The following is a 22,967-nucleotide window of genomic DNA, read 5'->3' on the forward strand; positions in this document are numbered from 1 at the left end:
AGAAGGAAAAGAAGGGAGGAAGGAAGAAGGAAAGAGGAAAAAAGAGAGAAGAAAAAGAAAAAGGGAAGAAGGAGAAAGGAAAGGAAGAAAGGGAGCCAGGCATGGTCACTCATCCTTGTAATCCCAGCATTTGGGAGACTGAGGTGGGTAGATTGCCTGAGATCACTCGTTCAAGACCAGCCTGAGTAAAAGCAAGACTCTCTCTCTAAAAATATAGCCAGGCAAATGTGGTGGGTGCCTGTAGTCCCCTCTACTTAGGAGGCTGAAGCAAGAGAATTGCTTGAGCCTGAGAGTTTGAGGTTTCTGTGAGCTGTGATGTCATGGCATTCTACTGCAGGTGACCAAAGGAGACTCTATCTAAAAGAAAGAAAGGAAGAGAGAGAGAGAGTGAGAGGAAGGAAGGAAGGAAGGAAGGAAGGAAGGGAGGGAGGGAGGAAAGGAAGGAACAAAGGTCACCCAGTTGGTGGTGGCAAGAATCACCTGCCCTCCCCTACACATTTCTTTTGGGATACTTTCCTGAATTCAGGCTGACTGGGGCACAAGGAGACACAAATTTTACAACCCAGACCACACAGCAGCTCCTGGCCCTTGGTCCATGCACCTCCTGGTTGCTACTTAGGTCTCCTCCTCCAAACATGCTCCCTCACCCTCATCTCCAAAGGCACCTTTGACCCTGAGAGTTTGAGGTTGCTGTGAGCTGTGACACCATGGCACTCTACTGAGGATGACCAAGTGAGACTCTGTCTCAAAAAAAAAAAAAAGAAAGGAAGGAAGGAAGAAGGGAAGGAACAAGGGCAGAGCACCTTTCCTTCAGCTCACCTCCTACATCCTTCTAACGCCAAATCTCATATCTCTCATATCTTCTCCTTTAGGGAAATCCCTCCAGCTCCCCATTTCTCTGCATCTGCATCACTTAATCTGTTTTCAGGCCACCATGATTTTTCCCTAGGACGATTGCGGTGGCCTCTATTCTGCCTCCTACTGTTTTCCACAAAGCAGTTTGCCTATCCCTCCCAATGTATCTACATCTATATGATTCCTGTCTTGCTGACAAGCTCTGAACCAAGCCATCTGGTATACAAGTCACATCCAAACGCCTGTTCTGGCTTCCTCTTCTCGACTCAGAGGATTCCTCCATTCTGACATCTATATCACTATAATGAATGACCATCAGATTCCCTGGGTTAACCATGCTCTGTCCTCCGTCCAAGCCTTTGCCCAGACTGTTCCTTGTGCATGGAATGCCCTTCCCACTTGCTTGGCTCCTCTTAGCACCTGAAATGATGCCTCCTTTGGGAGGCTTTTTTCCATCATTGGCTGAATGTCCCTCCTGGATTTCCACAGCCACCCCCAGTCTCAGGCTTCCCGTGAAGCATAATCATCTGGTCACCTCCCTGTCTACAACATCAGAAGACTATGCCCTGATCGTGTTTGGACCCACAGAGCTCATCACAGAACCTTACACACATTTGAAGCTCCATAAATGCTTACTGAATGAATGTGAGGGGAATTTCGAAGGTTTTGTGCTTTGGCACCTGCAGTCTATCTCTGTACTTAGTCCACAGATGGTGCCCCATGGATGGGGCCAGAGCAGCCTTAGTCATTATTACTATGGCCCAAGCTGAACATCTCTCTCTTCCTTCCCCACTGCAGCCACTGGCCCTGGTCTCCTGGTGGCCTTCACCATCAACTTCACCATCACCAACGTGAAGTACACAAATGACATGGGACATCGAGATTCCTTACAGTTTAACAAAACTGAAAGGGTCCTACAAACCATGGTGAGAGCCTCCAGATGACATCCAGCCCCCCTCACAGCTGCCTGCATGGTTTCTCAGCCCTTCCTCGCTCACCTCCCTCTCTTCCCACCAGCTCACATCCTTGTTCAATCAGACCAGTGAAGCCTCTGTCTATGCTGGTTGCAGACTGGCCTCGCTCAGGTGAGATCCTCCCCCATGCTGGCAAGAGCCACTCATCGGATTGAGTGGACCCTTGTGCACTGGTCAGGAGGGCCCAGGGAATGCTCACACCACAAGGGCTTTCAACACCTACCATTAAAGATGCCTTTGTGCCTCTTCATGCTCAAGTGGTGCAAACATTCAAGGCTTTAGAAGATGAAATGTGTTCAGTTTACGGCTTCAGTTCCAAACCTGCAGACCATGGATGTGTACCAGTCAGTGGCCTGTTAGGAACCAGGGCACACAGCATTACTATCTCAGCTCCACCTCCTTGCCCTTCCCTCTCCTCCATCACTCCCAGTCTGTGGAAAAATTGTCTTTAATGAAACTATTCCCTGGTGCCAAAAAGTCCCTGGTTGGTGGCCTGATGGGAACCTGGAGGTGAGCAGCAGAAGGTGAGCAGCTGGCAAGCAAGTGAAGCTTCATCTGTATTTACAGCTGTTCCACATCACTCACATCACTGTCTGAGCTCTGACTCCTGTCAGATTCTCATCCCTGCACCTGCCCCCCAACCCCGTGCATGAAAATAGTATCTTTCATGAAACTGGTTCCTGGTGCCAGAAAGGTTGAGGACCACTGGTTTATGGACTGTAGATGATATTCTGGGGGTGTTTTTGTTTTTGTTTTTGTTTTTGAGACAGAGTCTCACTTTGTCACCCTCATTAGAGTGCTATGGCATCACAATTCACAGCAACCTCAAACTCTTGGGCTCAAGCAATTCTTTTGCCTCAGCCTCCCAAGTAGCTGGGACTACAGGCACCTGCCACAACACTCAGCTATTTTTTTTTTTTTTTTTTTTTTTGGAGACAGAGCCTCAAGCTGTCGCCCTGAGTAAAGTACCATGGCATCACAGCTCACAGCAACCTCCAATTCCTGGGCTCAAGTGCTTCTCCTGCCTCTGCCTCCCAAGTAGCTGGGACTACAGGTGCCTACCACAATGCCTGGCTGTTTTTGGTTGCAGCCATCATTGTTGTTTGGTGGGCCCAGGCTGCATTTGAACCCACCAGCTTAAGTGTATGTGGCTCACCCTTAGCTGCTTGAGCCACAGGTGCCGAGCCGATATTCTGTCTTAAATTAGGGTTTTCCTCACAGAAGAAGTGGGACAATTACGTATCATATCTACAAATTCTAATTAAACTGTCTTCTGTCCCCAGTGTGAGTGGTGTAACAGATAAGAGACACTTAGTAGAGCCCCTTCCTCCCTCTCTCATGCTTTCCACACCCAGAAGGCTCAGGACCCTCCTCAGGATTCCACATCTCCATGTCCTTCTTTCCCCAGGCCTGCAAAGGGTGGAGCGGCCACCAGAGTGGACGCCATCTGCACCTTCCATTCTCACCCTGCGGGTCCTGAACTATACAGAGAACTGCTGTACTGGGAGCTGAGCCAGCTGACCTATAACATCTCCCATCTGGGTCCCTTCCAGCTGGATAGGAATAGTCTCTATGTCAACGGTGAGGAAACATGTTAGAACCATGGGCTTTCTCCCAGACAGAGTCTTGTATTTCCAAAGTTCAGAACAAAGCTTTCAACTCTCCCAAGGAAGTTTTGTGCCATCTTTTTCTCCTTTAGGGGTCTGGGTTGGTCTTCACTGTGACATGTCAAAACGATTAAGGAGGCTGGGCACAGTGGTTCATGCCTATAACCCAGTGTTTTAGTAGGCTGAGGTGGGAGGGTCACTTGAGGCCAGGCGTGTGAGACCAGCCTGTGCAACATAGAAAGAACCCATCTCTACAAAATGTGTAAAAATAAGCAGGATGCACTGGTACAGACTTGTAGTCCCAGCTACTCAGGAGATTAAACCAGGAGGATTACTTGAGCCCAGTTGTTCAAGGGTGTGGTGAGCTACAATTGCAGTCTGGACAACAAAGACCTTGTATCTTCAAAAACAAATAAAAGCCATCAAGGGAACAGTGATGGGGTCCAGCCACCTTCAATCTAGTTTGTCTAGTTGCCTCCTCCCTAAACATCTCTCCACTGCCTTTTCCCCTCTGGTTACCCAAAAAGCAGCTCCCAAATCCTCCCTCCCTGCAATCCTTTATATTCATCCCGTCTCTCACTCAGCTCTCTTCTTTTCTCTCTGCAGGTTATACCTATGCAGCCCCAATTTCCACCGGTGAGTATTGTTGCATCTGCTTTCCTGGGTCCCCTTCACACTTTTGAGTTAGAGACTAGCTGTTCTCCTTCACCTCCTTTCCTAAGCTGGAAAGGTCCTCTACTCATCTCTTCTCTCTTTTTCCTGAGTCCAGCTCAGGGTGAGGATGCATAGACACAGATATGTTCTCCCAACCTGGGACCCTCAGATAGTTATTATATTGATTCTTTTAAATTATAAAGAGTTATTATATTGACTCTTGGGGTCATATGCACCTGTAATCTCAATACTTTGTGAGGTCGAGGCAGGAGGATCATTTGAGTTCAGGAGTTTGAGATCAACCTGGGCAACAGAGCAAGAAGCAATCTCTAAAAAAATGTTTTTAGTTAGATGAGCATGGTTTGCATGCCTGTGATCCCAGTACTCGGGAGGCTGAGACGGGAAGATCACTTGAGCCCAGGAGTTCAAGCCTGGGGTGAGCTATGCTCATGCCATTGAACTCCAGCCTGGGTGACAGAGGGAGGCTCTGTCTAGAAAGAAAGAAAGAGAGAAAGTGAGAGGGAAGGAAGGAAGGAAAGAAGGAAGAAAGAAAGAGAAAATAAATCTGTCCATGGTACTGTTAAAAAGTAAACTGAGTCACAAGATAAAATAGTTTAAGGAATTTACTTGTGCAAGCATCAATTCATGAATGAGGAAGCATCAAACCAAACCAAAGGTGGTTTGGGGCTCCCCTAAGGGAATAGAAGGGGAAAGTTTCTATAGCATGAGCATGCAAGGAAAGCAAACCAGACACTAGACTGGTTACCATTATGTAGTTGTCTTATTTGTTCTATCCTGTTGGAAAGTGGCTATTTATATAATCATACATTAGTTGGTGGCTTCTGATTAGCTGAACTTAAGTTTCATTTTTCTTTAATATAGGTGTTTACAAGAAATAGCCCACATTAAGTTTGGCTTATGTATGCAAACATCTCAAGTTAGGTTTCAGTTATGTTTGTAAGTCAAGCAAGGTCGAAGTTGTTTCCGTGGCTTATCTGGCTTTTGTCTGCTCAAGAGCATCTCAATCCTGGTCTCTGCATGTGTGAGCAGCAATGAGTGTATCAGGAAGCAGCAAATCAAACCAGATTATTTCAACATTACTCTTTTCATATTCTTTTTGTGTGTCTCCGTTTATTGTTCTGAGAGCTTCTCAACATCAATGTTGTACCTGTTGTTTGTTTGGTTTTCAGCAAATATATATGGAAATAAACTACATTCCAGACACTGTGCTAATTTATATGCTGTATTAGCTTTCTAATGTTTCCATAACAAAATAGCACTGACTGAGTGATCCAAACAACGGAAATTTATTTTCTCACAGTTCTTGAGGCTGGAAGTCCAAGGTCAAGGTGTCTGCAGGGTTGGTTTCTTCTGAGGACTCTCTCCTTGGTTTGTGGATGGGCATCTTCTCCCTGTGCCTTCACACGGTCTTTTCAATGTGCATATATGTATCCTCATATCCTGTTTTCATAGGGTCGCCAGTCATATTTGGGTTAGGATCCAACCTAATGACCTCATTTTAATTTATTATTTACCTGTTTAAAGGCCTAATCTCCAAATGCAGTCATATTCTGATATTCCATGATACTGGAAGTTAAGGCTCAAATTAGCATAAATTTAGGCAGGGAGATGCCTCAATTCATCCCATAACACATAACTCTCCTTAAATTCTCACTACGACCATGTACTTTATCTATATTTTATAGATAAGGAAACTCAGATTCAGAGAGGCAGGCAAGGCTACATACCAATTAAATAATAGAGCTAGGAGTTCCTATGACTCCAAAACTCATGATCCAATTCTTCACACTATTCATGTATCAGTTCATTGATCTCAAAAGACTTGTTGATTAGGGACACCTATGAAGTCTGAGGGAAAACTCCCTTTGCATCCCCAGCAAACATGTGTGTGAAAAAACTTTGTAGGTTTTCAAGGATTAGAGAATTCAATATGTGTGAGAGAAAGGCAACATAGGTGAATGGATGGGTGGATGGGTAGAAAAGTGGAAGGAAAGAAGAAAGGAGCTCCACACATAGTAAGGTGATCAGAAAGCAGTTGCTTATTTAGTTCATATAATGAGTGTAAGCACTTCATGTTTGCTCTCTGAGCATTGCTTATACACTTTACAAAGATTAAGTTGTTTAACAACCTTTGAAGTGGTCATTGTAGGCCATTATCATTAGCCCATTTCACAGCTGAGTAAATTGAGGCACAGGGAGGTCAGTTGTAGTTGCTAGGATCACTGGCTCTTGTGACCAATGCATAGAAGACTGATATTCCTAACTACAAGAGCAGGAGCAGAGAGAGGAGGGAGAGAGAGAGAGAATATGGGAATATGAATGAAAAGTCTGAATGTCTGGGATCATCAATTCCATATCAGCCTGGTAATGTGAAGCCTCTCCCCCTGGGAAAGAATTAATCTCCTGGAATTTTTTTGCAGAGTCCTCCCATCCAGCACCTGGGTGTAAATGGCTTATCCAGACGACCCTACCTGCCCAAGTCATTAAGCACACCCTTGCTTGCTGCCGGGGTTGCCTCCTTTAACAAGTCGCCCTTGGGCTTATGGGGGAGGCAGACATGGGGCCCCTGGAAGCCCCACCCAAGGGCAGATGCTATTTCCACCCCACTCCACGCCACCCCTGCCACTCCTCATACACACTGTCCTCCCCGTGAATGACCTGCGTCTCTCTCCCCCAACTCTGCCATAGATGGGGAGCTCAGCAAAGAGCCCTTCATGCTGAATTTAACCATCAACAACCTGCACTACTCAGCAGAAATGGGGCACCTTGGCTCCCACACGTTCAACATCATGGACACCCTCATGCAGCACCTGGTGAGAGGCTCCGACCCCTTCGATACCCCTTTATCCTAGGGCTGGTGCCTGCCTCTCACCAACTCCAACTCCTTTTTCTTCTCCAGCTCCATCCTTTGTTCCAGAAGAGCAGCCTAGGTGCACGATATGTGGGCTGCAAGGTCACCTCGCTAAGGTGAGAAACCCCCACCCCATGTCTGTGTCCACCCACCCACCTATGGCCCACCATAGAAGAACTTGGGAGTTCTGCCTTTGGGTGCTTCCTTGGATTGGGGTGGGCTCCTTTTGTTTTTTCTTTTTGGTCTTTTAAAGTCTTTTGTTTTCCAACAGTTCGATTCCTGACAAATACAAATGGTATACTTTCTTTATTTAAATAGATGTAGGGGGTTCAAGTGTTTTTGGTTACATGTACGAACCGTATAATGCTGAAGTCAGGGCTTTCTGTGTGCCTTCCACTAGAAGAGTGCACACTGTACCTGATAGGTAGCTTTCTATCTCACACCCCCATCTTCCACCTCCTTAGTTTCCAATGTCCTTTACATATGCATCCCCCAAACCCCAGACCACAGACTTACAGTGGTCCATAGCCTGTTAGGAGCCAGGCCTAGACTGCAGGAGGTGATTGGCAGGTGAACAAGCTAAGCTTCATCTATATTTACAGCCATGCCCCATCACTGGCATCACTGCCTGAGCTTTGCCTCCTGCCAGATCAGGGGCAGCATTAGATTCTCATAGGAGTGTGAACCCTACTGTAAAGTGTGCATGTGAGCGATCTAGATCGAGCATTACTTATGAGAATCTAATGCCTGATGATCTGAAGTGGAGATGAACTCTGGGGAATGACTGGAAATATGGATTATCATTAGCAGAGAAGTTTGACTGTGCAGAGACCATAATAAATCAATTGCTTGCAGACACATATCAAAACCTTCCCCCACACCACAGTCCATGGAAAAATTGCCTTCCATGAAACTGGCCCCTGGTGACAAAAAGGGTGGGACTGCTACTATATGCCAGTTTATGACTGTATGTACTTTTCAATTAACTCTCACATTGTAAGTGAGAATATGGTATTTTTCCATTCCTGAAATATTTCACTGAGGAAAACAGGTTCCAGTTCCATCCAAATTTCTGTGAAGGCATTATACCATTCCTTTTAGGACTGAGTAGTTCTCCATGGCATATAGACACCACATTATCTTTATCCACTTGCCTGTTGATGGGCATTTAGGTTGATTTCACATCTTTGCAGTCATGAATTTTGCTACAGTGAACTTTCAGGTGCAGGTGTCTTTTTTTTCAGTTTTTGGCCGGGGCTGTGTTTGAACCCACCACTTCCGGTATATGGGGCTGGCACCCTACTCCTTTGAGCCACGGGTGCCACCCAAGGTATCTTTTTTTAATATATATATAAAATAACTTATCTTCCTTCAGATAAATTGTGGCATTAATGGATCGAATGGTGGGTTTGCTGTTAGTTCTCTGAGGAATCTCCATCCTGTTTTCTGTGGAGGTTGTACTGTTTTACTTCCCCACCAACAATGTTACAGATTGCCTTTTCACCACATCTGCACCAACATCTGTTGTTTTTTGGCTTTTTAATAATGGCTGTTCTAACAAGAGTAAGGTGGTATATTTAAAGAATACAACTTCATGTTTTCATGTACATCATAAAATGATGGCCACATTCTGGCTAATCAATATATCTATCACGTCTTAGTATCCTTTGACCAACGTCACCTCCTTCTCCTTTCCTCCCACCCATCGCACTCTCTGCTTCTGTAAGGCTATCTGAGATTCCCATGTAAGTGAGGTATTTTTCTTTCTGTGTCTGGCTTATTTCACTTAGTATAATGCCCTCCAGGTTCATCATGTTATCCCAAATGGCACAGATTCCTCCTCTTTAAGAAGGGAGTAACATTTCACTGTGTCATGTATGCCATTGTGTATATATATTCTCTCTGTCCCTTCATTGTTAAAGGCCACTTACGTTGTTTCCACATCTGGGCTATTGTGAATAACGCTGCAATGAACATGGGAATGCAGATATCTCTCTGAGATACTGATCTCATTTCCTTTAGACATATACGGTGCAGGCTATTTTTGGAAGGTCCTTTTCCACATCCATTTTAAAATATTACATCATTAATTTTTATATTATGGTAAAACTACATGTAACATAAAATCTTAACCATTTAAACCATGTTTAAGTGTACAATTCAGTGGCATAAATTATATTCACAGTATTGTGCAGGCATCACTACCATTTTTTGCCAATACTTTTTTATGAGCAGAAACTCTGTACCCATCAACCAATCACTCTCAATACCTTAGATCAATTTACATTCTATTGCTATTTATTATGCACTTTTCTATTTACATTTTTCCTCAACTGTGCCTTTGGTAGCAATCCTCTGAGGCAGGCTGTGGGTGCAGAGTAATAAGACAGATACTATTCCTGCCCTCATCTGATGGAGAACAATAGGCACTAAGCAGGAACATAAATATCTAAGTAAAGTAGTTTCAAATAAGGTAAAGTGATCTGGAATATAAAGAGTGATAGAAAGAGATGCTTTACCCAGGAATAGTGTTTGCTGGTGTGTGTGTGTGTGTGTGTGTGTGTGTTTTCTTTTTGAGACTGAGTTTCACTGTGTTGCCCTGGGTAGAGTGCTGTAGCATCATAGCTCACAGCAACCTTAAACTCCGGGGCCCAAGTGATTCTCTTCCCTCAGCCTCCCAAGTAGCTGGTGCCCGCCACAATGCCCAGCTATTTTTTGTTGCAGTTGTCATTGTTGTTTCGCTGGCCTAGGCTGGGTTCGAACCCACCAACCTCAGTGTATGTGGCTGGCACTGTAACCACTGTGCTACGGGTGCCGAGACTTTATTTTTTATTATTATTATTATTATTATTATTTTGAGACAAAGTCTCACTTTGTCACCCTCAGTAGAGTGCCGTAGTGTCACAGCTCACAGCAACCTCAAACTCTTGGGCTTAAGCGATTCTCTTACCTCAGTCTCCCAAGTAGCTAGGACTACAGGTGCCTGCCACAATGTCCAGCTATTTTTAGAAACAGGGTCTCATGCTAGCTCGGGCTGGCCAGGGATACTTTTGAGTTGGATCCCAAATACCCATGGAAATTGCTCTATGAAGAGAAAAGAACATGTGCAAAGATTCTGGTATAAGAATGAGCTTGTTATGTCCAGTGAACAGCAAAGAGGCGACTGTGGCTGGAGCAGAGAAAGAAGGAGAAAGAAAAACAATGAGATTTGAGGCATCAGCAGGGTCTACACTGTGGAGGGCTTTGGAGGACTTCAGGGTTTTGTTTTTTTTTATTGTAGTAAAATATACATAACATAAAATTTAACTTCTTAACCATTTTTAAATGTACCATTCAGTATTATTAAGTATCTTCACATTGTTCTGCAACCATCATTATTATCCATTTCCAAAACTTTGTCATCTTCCCAAACTGAAACTCCTTGCCTATTAAACAAAAACTCCCCAGCCCCTGGCACCCACTATCCTGCTTTCTGTCTCTGTGATTCTGACTCCTCCAGGGACCTCATGGAAATTGAATTGTACAGTTACTGTCTTTTTGTGACCAGTGTATTTCACTGAGCATAATGTCTTCAAGCTTCGCCCATGCTGCAGATGTCTTAGAATTTCCTTCCTTTTCAGAGCTGAATAATATTCCTTTGTTTTCAAATACCACATGTTTTTAATCCAGTCATTAGGACTTTGGTTTTTGCATGAGGTTGGCAAGGTGCTAGGTGCTGCAATATCACAATGGGAAAGTAAACTGGCCTCTTTACTTCCTCATGAAGGCCACATTCTGGAAAGAGCAAGGATAGATGATTTATGATTAGATAGAGGGTGGCCAGGGCAGTGACTGGGGAGGGTTGGGGTGCTGGGGGACAAAGAAGAGCCCCCTTACCTAGCTTGGGAAGGTTCCTGGTGAAGAAGATGATGGTGACAATGAGGATTATTCATCTTCTAACCCAAGACCTGGAGTATGACCAAGAACCGAGGGAAGCAGAGAGGCTCCAAGACAGAAGTAACAAATGCAAAGATCTTGAGATGAGAGATTATGACCAGGTGGAGAAGCTGCAGAGGGTTCAACAAGGCTGGCTCCTGGGCTGTGAGGTAGAGAGGTGTCCAGTGAGAGAGCTGCCTCCCCCAAAGGTCCCTCTCTTCCTCCTCAGGCCCCTGAAGAAAGGCAGCCACACACAGGTGGACCTGTTCTGCACCTACTGGCAGCCACATGGTGCCCCGGTTCTGCTTGCCAAGCGGGTGTTCCATGAGCTGAGCGAGCAGACCTACGGCATCACCCAGCTGGGCCCCTACTCTCTGGACAAAGATAGCCTCTATGTTAATGGTGAGCAGCCCCGCCTCCCTAGCCCCCAACCCCTGCAGCCCAAGAAGGTGTTTATTTACTGGTTCTCTACGGGGAGACTTAGGATTTAAATCCCAGCTCCACCACACACACACACACACACACACACACACACACACACACACACACACGGAGAGAGAGAGAGCTATCCTGCAAGGTTGGTCTTTGCTTAATCCCATTTTACAGATGAAGGAACTGAGACTTAGGTTAACCGATTTACTCAAGTGGGTAGTTTGAGAGTGATGGATTCAGGGCATGAGTACAACTTGTCACCATTTGATACCATGTTCTACTCTATGTGTTTAACTCACAGAACAGTGTTTTTGGGAGAGACCTGGAGAAATAAAATACATCTGTTTCCCCTCCCTGCTTTCTCCTCCCCCTTGAAGAGGAATACACTTCTATGGATATGTGCCCCTACACTAGGAAGATCTAGGGGGTCTAAGCTTCAGGCACACTGTCAGCATCAGCCTAGAACTAAGGAAAACACAGCATTTAAGAAGGTATGGGGTTCTGAGGGAAAAAGCCCTACCATGGAGAGATTGTTCAAATGGCTCCCTTTCCCTCCCCAAACTGGGAAAGGTACTTGTCAACTCATATTCAGTTATCACCATTGCCCCGTGGGGTGGGTGCCCTATATCACTTAACATGACATACCAGGATAGCAAAGGTGGAAATCAAGGCACAGAAAGAGGCAGGCACCCACCAACACCCACAGCAGGTTTGTGGCCAGTCTAGGTCTTAATGTCCTATTAGTATTTAAATTTATGGGGTAAAAGTGCCATTTTGTTACATGCACAGATTGTGTAGTGAGGAAGTCATCCACTGTCCCCATTAATTTCTCATGCTCCATTCCTCCACCCCCAACCCTTCCAAGTCTCCATGGTCCATCAGTCCACTCTCGACATCCATGTGTACACGTTATTTAGTTCCCACTTACAAGTCAGAACATGCAATACTTGTCTTTCTGTGTCTGACTCGTTTGCTTAAGATGATGGCCTCCCTTTCCATCTGCGTTGCTGCAGCAGGCATAAGTTTATTCTTTTTTATGGCTTGATAGTATTCCACTCTGTATGCATAGCACATTTTCTTCAGCTGGTCATCAGCTGATGGACACTAGGCTTGATTACATTTCTTGGCTATTGCAAATGCAGGTTGGGTCTTGATATCCTCAGTTCACATCTGGTCCCTTTTACATGGCCATTGTAGGACCTGTTTAGAGTTTTCCCCTGGCAAATTGAACACTTTATGTGTTTTATTTTGTTTGTTTATTTAGAGTGACCAAGCATATAAGCCAGGACTTGTGCCCAGCTCCATGATAGATCTAGTTTGCATGTGCACCCTGTCCTGTCCTAATGTAAACTCAAGTGGGGCAGAAACTGTTTTGTTCAGCACTGTATTCCACAAATATAAATGGAACCTCACACGTTGTAAGCCCTCAATAAATATTGATTGGATAGAGGAATAGATTGGAGGGAAAGTGGAAGGGGTGATGGGGGTGGATGAATGATAGGACAGATGTCTGAACATAAAGGTGAGAGCCTCTTTGGCGAACATGCCAAGAGAGGTGGGTCAGAAAGAGTGGTGTCTAATGAAATATGAGGAAATCCTTTTTGGTGGAGATAACATTTAAGTTATATCTTGGGAGGTGTATAAATGCTCACCGGGTACACAGACAGAAACGCATCCAGGTAGAGGCCCACATAGGCAGAGGCAGGGAGTATCTGGGACTGTTGTGTCACTTCCCCTTATGTGTAACTTCTTTGCTTCCAGGTTATAATGAACGTGGTCCAGATAAACCTCCTACAAGTATGTGTTTTTCAATCCAGTGCCTGTTTCAGCTTTTGTAGGTCTTGGGCCAAGATTTTCTCCTCATTCATAAAGGCAGCTTGCCCCAAATTTAGGCTGGTTTCCTAAGTGGGGGCAGTGTCACAGTGGGGAGAAGAATGCTGAGTCCTTGGGCTCTTTTTAAATCTTCAGCCATAGTATTATTGGCTTTCTGAATTTTCCACACCTCTATGGGTTGGAGGCAGAAGTTTGAACAAGCATTCCCTACAGGGATAAGAGTTGAGGTCAAAAGGCGACCTGTTTTAGTCCATTCTTCCTGATAGCAAAGTTTCCCATGGGGACCCCAGTAGAGGCTTTGTTGTCAAACTTCAAATTCTGGGGCTACTCAGTAGTTATTGGCTAATTTGACTATTCTCTCATCCAGTGGTCCACTCATCTATCTTCCCAGCCATCCCTCCTTTCAGGAAGTATCCATCCTTCTACTCATCCACCCACCCACCCATCCTCATAGCCATTTACCCTCTGTCTTTCCATTCATCCATCCAGTCACCCACCCTTCCATTTACCCATCCATTCATTGACCCATCCATCTATCCTTCCATCTACCCATCCATCCATCCATCTACCCATCCATCCATCCATCCATCCATCCATCTACACATCCTTCCATTCACCCATCCATCCATCTACTTACCCATCCATTCATCAACCCTTCCATCTATCCTTCCACCTACCCATCCATCCTTCTATCCTTTCATCTATCCATCTATCCATCTATCCTTCCACCTACCCATCCATCCTTCTATCCTTTCATCTATCCATCTATCCATCTATCCATCCACCCACCATCCTTCCATTCACCCATCCATCCATCTATTTACCCATCCATCCATCCTTTTACCTACCCATCCACTTATCCATCTTATTTATCTATCCATCTATCCATCCATCCATCCATCCACCTATTCTCCTATTCACCTGTTTCTTCTTCCCTATGTCCTTCTATCTCTCCAACTTCTCTTCTTTGTTTTTATTTTTCTTGCCTTCTCTCTCTACCATTTTTATATTCTTCCTTTTGTCCATCCATTTAACCTTTCCACTTGTCTGTCTGTCCATCTATCTGTCTTCTTTGTTCAGCCTTTCCCTTGTTCACCCCACTCTTACTTTTTTGGGTTAATTTCATTCACAGGCCTGCTCACCTCCTCCACTCACACAATCACTCTTTTCCCTCACTCTCATTTATGGCCCATCTGTGCATGGTTGTCCTGGCTTGGGCCATTATTGTATCCCAGGTAAGGGGGCTTCTTCCAGTACGTGGGGGTCTCTGTCCCTCTCAGATATCCCTTCCTGGGTTCTTTCCACAGCTCATGTACCGGTTACCACATTCCAGCCTTCTCCAGGAGACACCACAGGTATCTGGAATTCCTTTTCCTTCCCAAGAGAGGTTTCTTAGCCCCACACCTTCACCAGCAGATTGTCATACAGGAGCTGGAAAGCAAGGGTGTGAAAATTCTAGTGTCAGGTTGATCATCTTAGTTGCAAAGATTAGACTAGCGGTCCAATCAGGCACATGCCCTCATGGAGCACCCAGTCTCATGAGATCAAACAGACCTTTATAACACAACATAAGATGTTTTGGGGAGAAATACCTGGTGTAGTTTGGTGGGGGAGAGCTCTCTGGAGAAAGTTTCACCTAAGTTGAGTCTTTAAGGATGAGTAAGAGTGATTCAGGCAAATAGGGCATGAAGAGTGTGCCTGGCAGAGGGGATTTCGTGAGCAAAGTCTCAGAGGCGAGAGATAGCATAGTGTATGGGGAGAATTGAAAGGAATTTGGTTTGCATGAAGTCTAAACCTTAACCCAGAGAGGATGAATAAATGAGGCTGAAAGGTTCCCTGGAGCCAAATTTGGAAGGACCTTGAATACCAAGTTAAGAAGATTAAGCAGGATAGGCCACTGCTCTCCTGGAACTCTATCTCACTGGGCCTTTGAAGCATGAATAGGAGTTTTTCAGGAAAATGAAAGGATGGAAGAGCATTCCTGGGAGTGGAACTGCATAGCAGGAAATCTCACCTGAAGAGAACCCTTGTAAAATTCCAGTCCCCTCCCCCAAGGAACTTTCCATTTAGGAATCCCTGTACCCTCCCTCCCTAAGCATTCGTATCTGATTTGTGCTGATTCTGTCCCCTGGGACATCTTAGCTCTGTGCAAAAAAATAAATAAATAAAAGCTAAGGGCCCCCACCAGTCTTTTCTTCCTATCTGTGGCTCCAGGACAGAAAATACCCATCCTAAGTGAGTACCAGCTGATTTTCCGCATCATCAACTGGAACCTCAGCCATCCAGGTGCCAACTCCTCAGGGTCCGCCACCCTAAAAAGGGACATCCAGGACAAGGTGGGACCTCTCTCCACTCCCTTCTCTCCTTGCCCTGGGTGCCTCAGTCACTCCTCCATCTGTTAAGTGATTGCTTCAACAACTCTTTACCTACATGGCCTGGGTTCCTTCCATTGACGAGGGTGGTGCCCTGGCTGCCTTTCTCACTTCCTATGTGGAAAATTGAGGCTCAGAAAGGGTGTGCCTAAAGTCACATGGTGAGTTTAGGGATAGCAGCAGGATTTGAACTTGGGCCTCTTTTGCTTCAAGGCCTCTGTTTTCCCCACCAACTGCAGTGGCCCCTATACCCCAAGGGACCTCAGTCCCCCCTCACTCTCCCTACCCTTTCTTCCAGGTCACTGCACTCTACGCAGGCAGCCAGTTACGAGACATGTTCCACACCTGCCTGATCACAAACCTGACGTAAGTTCAGAAGGTCGGATGCATTGGCCAAACCAGCAGCTGTGCTTCTGAGCACCTGTGACACATCCTTGAGCTGAAAGTCCTCACCTTTCTGCCCATCGGTTCCTGTCAGTGAACGCTACTACCACCTGCCATAAATCTGCAGAGCAGGCAATGAGGATTCACCTCATAGAACCACTAACTCCCAGCATCCACCTCCTTTTTTACACCTGAACATTTGGGAAAGACAACTTTTTGATGTAGAATTCAAAATGTCAACCCAGTAATAATGTTCACCACCAGCTAGTCTCCCCAGTGAGCATTTGCATGTGTAGTCACCTCGTTTAATGTTCGTGGAAGACCCCAGGAGGTGGGTACAAGGATCATTCCTCTTGCTCATATGGGAAAACTGAGGCTCAGAGAACTGTCCAAGTTGAGATTTGAACCCAGAAGGGCAGGGCAAAGGAACTAAATATCTGTATTTGAGAAAAGGACACAGGGCTGACTTTGAATATTTCCCAACATCAGGGGCTTTTTGGCTTTAAGGTAGGGATAATTATACTAATACCTTTCATCAGAATGATGGTGTAGGGTCATATAAATTACCTCTTAGGAGTCCTGATCTATGTAGCAAGAGCTCAGCAAATGTTCATCATTGTTACTATCATTGCTTATGGTTCCAATAACCCAAAAGCCCTCCTACTTTGATCAGGATCTGTTCTCCAGACAGGGGGAGGAGTCAACTAGACAACCCCCCTCCCACAGCATGTCTCCAGGTCTCCACCTCTTTAAAGATGGTAGCAATTTGAGACATTGATGGTGTTGAGTGATGGCTAAATTCCTGTGGTCTCTGTCCTTAGGTTGAACCCCATGTGGGTCACTGTCAAGGCACTGTTCTCCTCCAATCTGGACCCCCACTTGGTGGAGCAAGTCTTTCTAAATAAGACCCTGAATGGCTCATCCCACTGGCTGGGCACCACCTACCAGTTGGCAGATCTACATGTGACAGGTACACAGTGGGTTGGCTGGTTTCATAACTGGAAGAGATGGGACTATATGATGAAGTATGAGGCATCTGAATAGCCTCATACTTCGTTTGAGGTGTTGACTTTAGATAAGGGAAAACGGGGATTTCTGGAGGCCCACATTGGTGACCTCTGGCAATGGGATGCCCAGCAGAGGTGGGAAGAGAACATGAAGTAGTCACACCCACGTAGAAATGGTACTTTTTTTAGACAGAGTCTCACTATATCGCCCTCAGTACAGTGCCGTGGCATCACAGCTCACAGCAACCTCAAAACCTCAAACTCCTGGGCTTAAGCAATCCTCTTGCCTCAGCCTCCCAAGTAGCTAGGACTATAGGTGCCCACCACAATGCCTGGCTATTTTTTTGTTGCAGTTGTCATTGTTTACTGGCCTGGGCCAGGTTCAAACCCGCCAGCCTTGGTGTATGTGGCTGGCACAACAACCACTGTGCTACAGGTGCCAAGCAAGAAATGGTGCTTTCTACACGTGGATTTTCCTGACCCTGAATGTAGGAAGATCCTGCATTGCCCTCCTGGGCCCCTTAATAATCAGTAATGCAGCCAGGGGTGGTAGCTGACACCTGCAATCCTAGCTAGCTCTCTTGGAGGTCAAGGCAGGAGGATTGCCTGAGGCTAGGAGTTTGAGACCAATCAGAGCAAGAGTGAGACCCCCATCTCTATAAAAAATAGAAAAATTAGATGTTGTGGTGGGCACCCATAGTCCCAGCTACTTGGAAACCTGAGGTGTGAGGATCACTTGAGCTCAGGAGTTGGAGGTTGCTAGGAGCTATGATGACACACTGTACTCCAGCCTGGGCAACAGAGTGAGATTTTGTCAAAAAAAAAAAAAAAAGGAATACAGGAAGGGAGGGAATGAGGGAGGAAATGAAGGAAGAAAAATGAGTTCTGCTTATCCTTTGGGTGCTATGTGGAGAATGGGGTGAGAGGACAAGACCAGGGGTGGAAAGACGCACTTGAAATCTAGTCATCAATCAGAGTTTCAGCAAAAGTGTGACAAATGCCCACAGGAGTGATTAGCACCTGCATGCCCCAGAGAGACATGATCTCTTTTCCTCACATTGTAGTAAAATCTTATATAACACTTAGTGGAAAGAAAGCTGGACAGGTAGACAGGTAAATGGATGGAAGCTGGACAGGTGGATGGAGGGTCTTTGTAAAAATTCACCTCAGCTCACACTGCCAGGAATAAGTATGCTAGCTGAAATGACCACTTTCTTAAAACTTTCTCTTTTTGTGAATCGTTTTTTTTAATTTCAATATTTTTTATTAAGTCATATATGCATAGATCATGAATATATTTATGCCTTTGTGGGATTCGATGTGTTGATTATTTGTACAAATTGGAGTGCTTATATCCTACTAATTAACATAGCTTTCACTTCATTTACTTAATCACAGTGTTAAGACATTTATGTTCAATACTTAGATTTGACATGTACCCTTGCAATATGCTCCATAGGTGTGGTCCCATCATTAACCCTCCCTCTATCGTACCACCCCCCACCCTTCTCATCCTCCTCCCCTTCCCTCCTTCATCCTAGGCTATAGTTGTGATTCATCTCTCATATGAAAGTGTGAGTAATTATAAATTGGTTTCAAAGTAGTACTGAGTACATTGGATACACATAAAAAAAATGCTCATCATATTTAATCATCAGAGAAATGCAAACCAAACCACTTTGAGATATCATCTAACTCCATCTAGCCCCCATTGTAATTTCAATATATTAAGGGGGTACAAATGTTTTTATTATATGGATACCTTGTATAATGCTTAAGTCAGGGCTTTGGGTGTACCTGTCACCAGATAGCATTCATTGTACCCAATGAGTAAATATTTTTATCCCTCACACCTTCCCCACTTGTTGGATTCAAATGTTGGTTGCACCTCTTTGTGACCATGTGTACCCATGATTTAGCTCCCACTTATAAGTGAGAACATGTGGCATTTGTTTTTCTATTCCTGAGATATTTTGCCTATGGTCTCTGGTACCATCCAAATTGCTACAAATGATATTATTTCATTCCTTTTGATGGCTTAGTAACTCCATGGTATGTGTGTGTATACACACACACACACACACACACACACACACACCACATTTTCTTTATCCACTCATGAATTGATGGATGCTTATGTTGAGTCTGCATCTCTGCAATTGTGAATTGTGCTATGATAAACATTCAAGTTCAGTTGTCTTTTTGCTAAACTGACTTATTTTCCTTTGGGTATATACCCTGCAATGGGATTTTCAGCTCGAATGGTAGTTCCACATTTATTCTTTTGAGTAATCTCCATACAGTTTTCCAAAAAAAAAAAAAAATGGAAAACTTGATATGAGATTTTTACATGCTTTTTTTAAATTTTAGAAATGGAGATACCTCTTGATTCACCCACTGGCCAACCAATAATCAGTTCCAGCCCTCAGCACTTCCAGCTGAATTTCACCATCACCAACCTTTTATATTCCCAGGACATAGTCCAGCCAAACGCTGGCAAACACCAGCAAAACAAAAGGAGTATCGAGGATGCGGTGAGAATGGGGTGGTGTGTCCACTCTGTGCCCATGCAGAGACTAACCTATGGATACTGGCTAGTCAGAGGGTGGGCTTTTATAACAATTCATGAAAATGGGTTCTTATTCCCATTTTACAAGTTAAGACACAGGCACAGAGAGGCTCAGGAGATGGCCCAGGGTCAGACAGCTAAGTCATACTGTGGGACAGGACATCCTTTGAAACACATGCCTTGGCTAGTGTTTGTTATAACAAGAAAAAAAAAATAGATGAGGAGGTATCCTCAGTGGCTGAAACTTCTCTCGATGCTACTAGGCTTTGGGGCTGACCTAAGAAATGTTTTCCTGTCTTTCAGCTCAACCAACTCTTCCATAACAGCAGCATCAAGAGCAATTTTTCTGACTGTCAAGTTTTAGCATTCAGGTGAGTTCCAACTCAGGACCTAAAGACTCTGGGGATTTCTGTTGTACTTTAAATAAAAGTGTCCCCCAAGCTAAAGCTGTGGATGAGAGCCCAAGGAATATAGATCTGTGGCTGAAAAAATATATGAATAAATAAAAAATAAAAAGCCAGCTTCCCCTTAAACAGAAACGCAAGAGAGTATCTGCAAACCTTAGCAGACATAGAGGTACCTGCCTGGCGCTAAGAGCCATGGAATCTAGAGTATAGAATCCACTAAATTAAGAAATCAGGCCAAATGTGGTGGTGGCTCTTGCCTGTAATCCCAACACTCTGAGAAGCCAAGGGATAACTTGAGCTCAGGAGTTCCAGACCAGCCTGAGCAAGAGCAAGACCCTGTCTTTTTTTTTTTTTTTTTTCCAGATTAATATAAAGGTACTTTTGACAACTGTAACTTCATAATAAATTTTGAAATTGGAAGTAGAGCTCTTCATCTTTGTTCTTTCTCAATTCTAGTTTGGTTATTAGAGGTCCTTTGCAACTTCATATGAATTTTAGAATCAATTATCTATTTCTTCAAAAGAGCTAGCTGAGATTTTTTTTTTTTTTTTTTTTTTTTGAGACAGAGTCTTACTATGTCGCACTCGGTAGAGTGTCATGGTGTCACAGCTCACAACAACCTCCAACTTTCGGGCTTAAGTGATTGTCTTGCCTCAGCCTCCCAAGTAGCTGGGACTACAGGCACCTGCCACAATGCCCGGCTATTTTTTGGTTGCAGTTGTTATTGTTGTTTAGCAGGCCCAGGCTGGGCTCAAACACACTAGCCTCGGTATATGTAGCCAGCACCCTACTCACTGAGCAACAAGTGTCAAGCCAGGGCTATCTGAGATTTTGATAGTGATTGCATCAAATCATAGATCAACCTAAAGAGCGTTGTCATTTTATAATATTAGATCCCCAATCCATGAACATAGGATACCTTTCCATTTACTCAGATCGTCTTAAATTTCTTTCAACACTGTTTTGTAGTTTTCAGTGTATGTGTCTGGTACTTATTTGTTAAATTTGCTCCTCAGTATTTTTAATTTATTCTTTGATGCTATTGTAAGTGGAATTTTTTAAATTTATTTTTAGAATTTTAATTCCTAGCATATAGAATTACAATTGATTTTTGTGTGTTGGTTTTATGTCCTATGGTCATGCTAAATTAATAGGTTTTAGTAACATGTATGTGTATTTTTGTCTATATGATATCATGTCATCTACAAACAGAAATAGTTTCACATCATCTTTTCCAATCTGGATGCCTTTTATTTATTTCTTTATTTTGCCTAATTATCCCCATTGGAAACTCCAGTACAATGTGAATAACATATGGGGTGAAAACAAACATCCTTGTCTTGTTCTTAGTTTTAGGGGGAAAGTTTTCAATCTTTCACCATTAAGTATGATGTTAGCTATGGGTTTTTTATAGATGCTCTTAATCCTGTTGAGGAAATTTCTCTCTAGTCCTAGTTTGTTGATTTTGATAGACATTTTTAATCATGAAAGGTTGTTATATTTTGTCAAATGTTTTCTCTATGTCTATCAAGATTGTGTGACTTTTGTCCTTTATTCTGTTAATATGATGTATGACATTGACCAGTTTTTCAGACAGTAAGCCAAGCTTGCAGCTGGAGGTAAGAGATTAAGGCTTTCTCAAGTCTCTCCTGGTCATCTGCATAGTCATGCACATTTGTAGCCTGTCAGAGCTTTTCAAAGACCCCTATAGACAATTTATTCCCCCAAATTTTCCTTTTAAGTGTTTGACTCATCTCTTGCCTCCTCCAGCTGGTAACACCTCCTCAGTAAGCTGCAATATTAAACAATTATCATTGATTGTTTTTGACAAGCACCCTGGGAATAGGCTTTCCTCACTGAGTTTTCTTTTTTGAGAAAGAATGTCACTCTGTTGCCCTGGGTAGAGTACCATGGAGTCATAGCTCACAGCAACCTCAAATTCCTGGGTTCAAGTGATCCTCTTGCCTCAGCCTCCCAAGTAGCTGGAACTATAGGCACCTGTCACAGTGCCCGGCTAGTTATTCTATTTTTAGTAGAGATGGAGTCTCCCTCTTGCTCAAGCTGGTCTCGAACTCCTGAGCTCAAGCAATCCACCCTCCTTGCCCTCCCAGAGTGCTAGGATTATAGGCATGAGCCACGATGTACAGTCAGAATAGTGCTTTTTTTTTTTTTTTTTTTTTTTTGAGGAAGTTTCACATAGATCAAATAGTGACATTCTCTGGGGATATGTGTTTGGGGATTTCCAAACCCATTATGGCTGCTTGGCAACTGGTTTTCATAGCTGCTTTTTGTTTTCAAAATTACTAAAGGCCCTGCGAGAGCTCTGCAGAAATAATGCATGTTAAAATGCTGCAAATCTTATTTTCTTTACCAAGATTCAACACTTTTTATAACTAAACACTACTTAGATTGTTATAGGCCTTTGATTAATTTTCAGACTTCTAAAAAGAGTTGATTTTGACAATTTCAGCCATTATTCTCATTGTTTTTTGTGGATTTTCAAAAGTTCTTACTCCAACAGTTCAGAAACATTATCCCTGTGGCTATTTTCAAAGTAATTAAATGAAAATCAATTAGCAATTCAGCTCCTCACCCACACTGGCCACATTTTAAGTGTCTAATAACAATGTGAGGCTAATAATGACTGTACTGGACAGTGAAGACACAGAATGTTCACATCATCATAGAAAGTTTTTTTGGACTGGACCCAGCAGAAGGGAACCTGGAATCAGGATAGAATTCCAGATACCTTTTCTCATCCCTGTCCCCTTCCAGGCCCATCCCTCACAGCAATCATACCGGAGTGGACTCCCTGTGTCACTTGTCCCCATTCACTCAGAGACCAGACAGAGTTACCATCTATAAGGAATTCTTACAGATGACTCAGGATGGTACCCGGCTGCAGAACTTCACCCTAGACAAGAACAGCATCTTTGTGGATGGTAAGGCTCCCTGGTCATTGTAGAGGCTCTATCTTCCATACCCAGAACCTTCACTGGGAATCTGGACACTTGGGGATGACAAAGCATTGTGCTTTCTCAGACTAAGAAAAAGTGGCATAGTTTCTAGGCCTTCCCCACCATTGA

The 22,967-nt window shown here is 44.0% G+C and overlaps 1 protein-coding gene across 1 annotated transcript in view; it reads left to right on the plus strand.

Annotated features, from left to right (window-relative positions):
* Positions 1 to 22,967, plus strand: part of MUC16 (mucin 16, cell surface associated) — a 60,642-nt gene that overhangs the window by 32,880 nt on the left and 4,795 nt on the right. The window contains exons 41-55 of the mRNA XM_053585714.1: positions 1,654 to 1,781; positions 1,873 to 1,940; positions 3,238 to 3,410; positions 4,043 to 4,072; positions 6,800 to 6,924; positions 7,011 to 7,078; positions 11,107 to 11,279; positions 13,071 to 13,106; positions 14,450 to 14,497; positions 15,357 to 15,478; positions 15,813 to 15,880; positions 16,720 to 16,868; positions 19,276 to 19,439; positions 19,778 to 19,845; positions 22,657 to 22,823. Coding sequence (XP_053441689.1) covers positions 1,654 to 1,781; positions 1,873 to 1,940; positions 3,238 to 3,410; positions 4,043 to 4,072; positions 6,800 to 6,924; positions 7,011 to 7,078; positions 11,107 to 11,279; positions 13,071 to 13,106; positions 14,450 to 14,497; positions 15,357 to 15,478; positions 15,813 to 15,880; positions 16,720 to 16,868; positions 19,276 to 19,439; positions 19,778 to 19,845; positions 22,657 to 22,823 — 1,587 coding nt within the window. The remainder of the gene's footprint in view (positions 1 to 1,653; positions 1,782 to 1,872; positions 1,941 to 3,237; positions 3,411 to 4,042; positions 4,073 to 6,799; positions 6,925 to 7,010; positions 7,079 to 11,106; positions 11,280 to 13,070; positions 13,107 to 14,449; positions 14,498 to 15,356; positions 15,479 to 15,812; positions 15,881 to 16,719; positions 16,869 to 19,275; positions 19,440 to 19,777; positions 19,846 to 22,656; positions 22,824 to 22,967) is intronic.

The sequence above is a fragment of the Nycticebus coucang genome, chromosome 3, assembly GCF_027406575.1.
Source record: "Nycticebus coucang isolate mNycCou1 chromosome 3, mNycCou1.pri, whole genome shotgun sequence".
Taxonomy (NCBI): domain Eukaryota; kingdom Metazoa; phylum Chordata; class Mammalia; order Primates; family Lorisidae; genus Nycticebus; species Nycticebus coucang.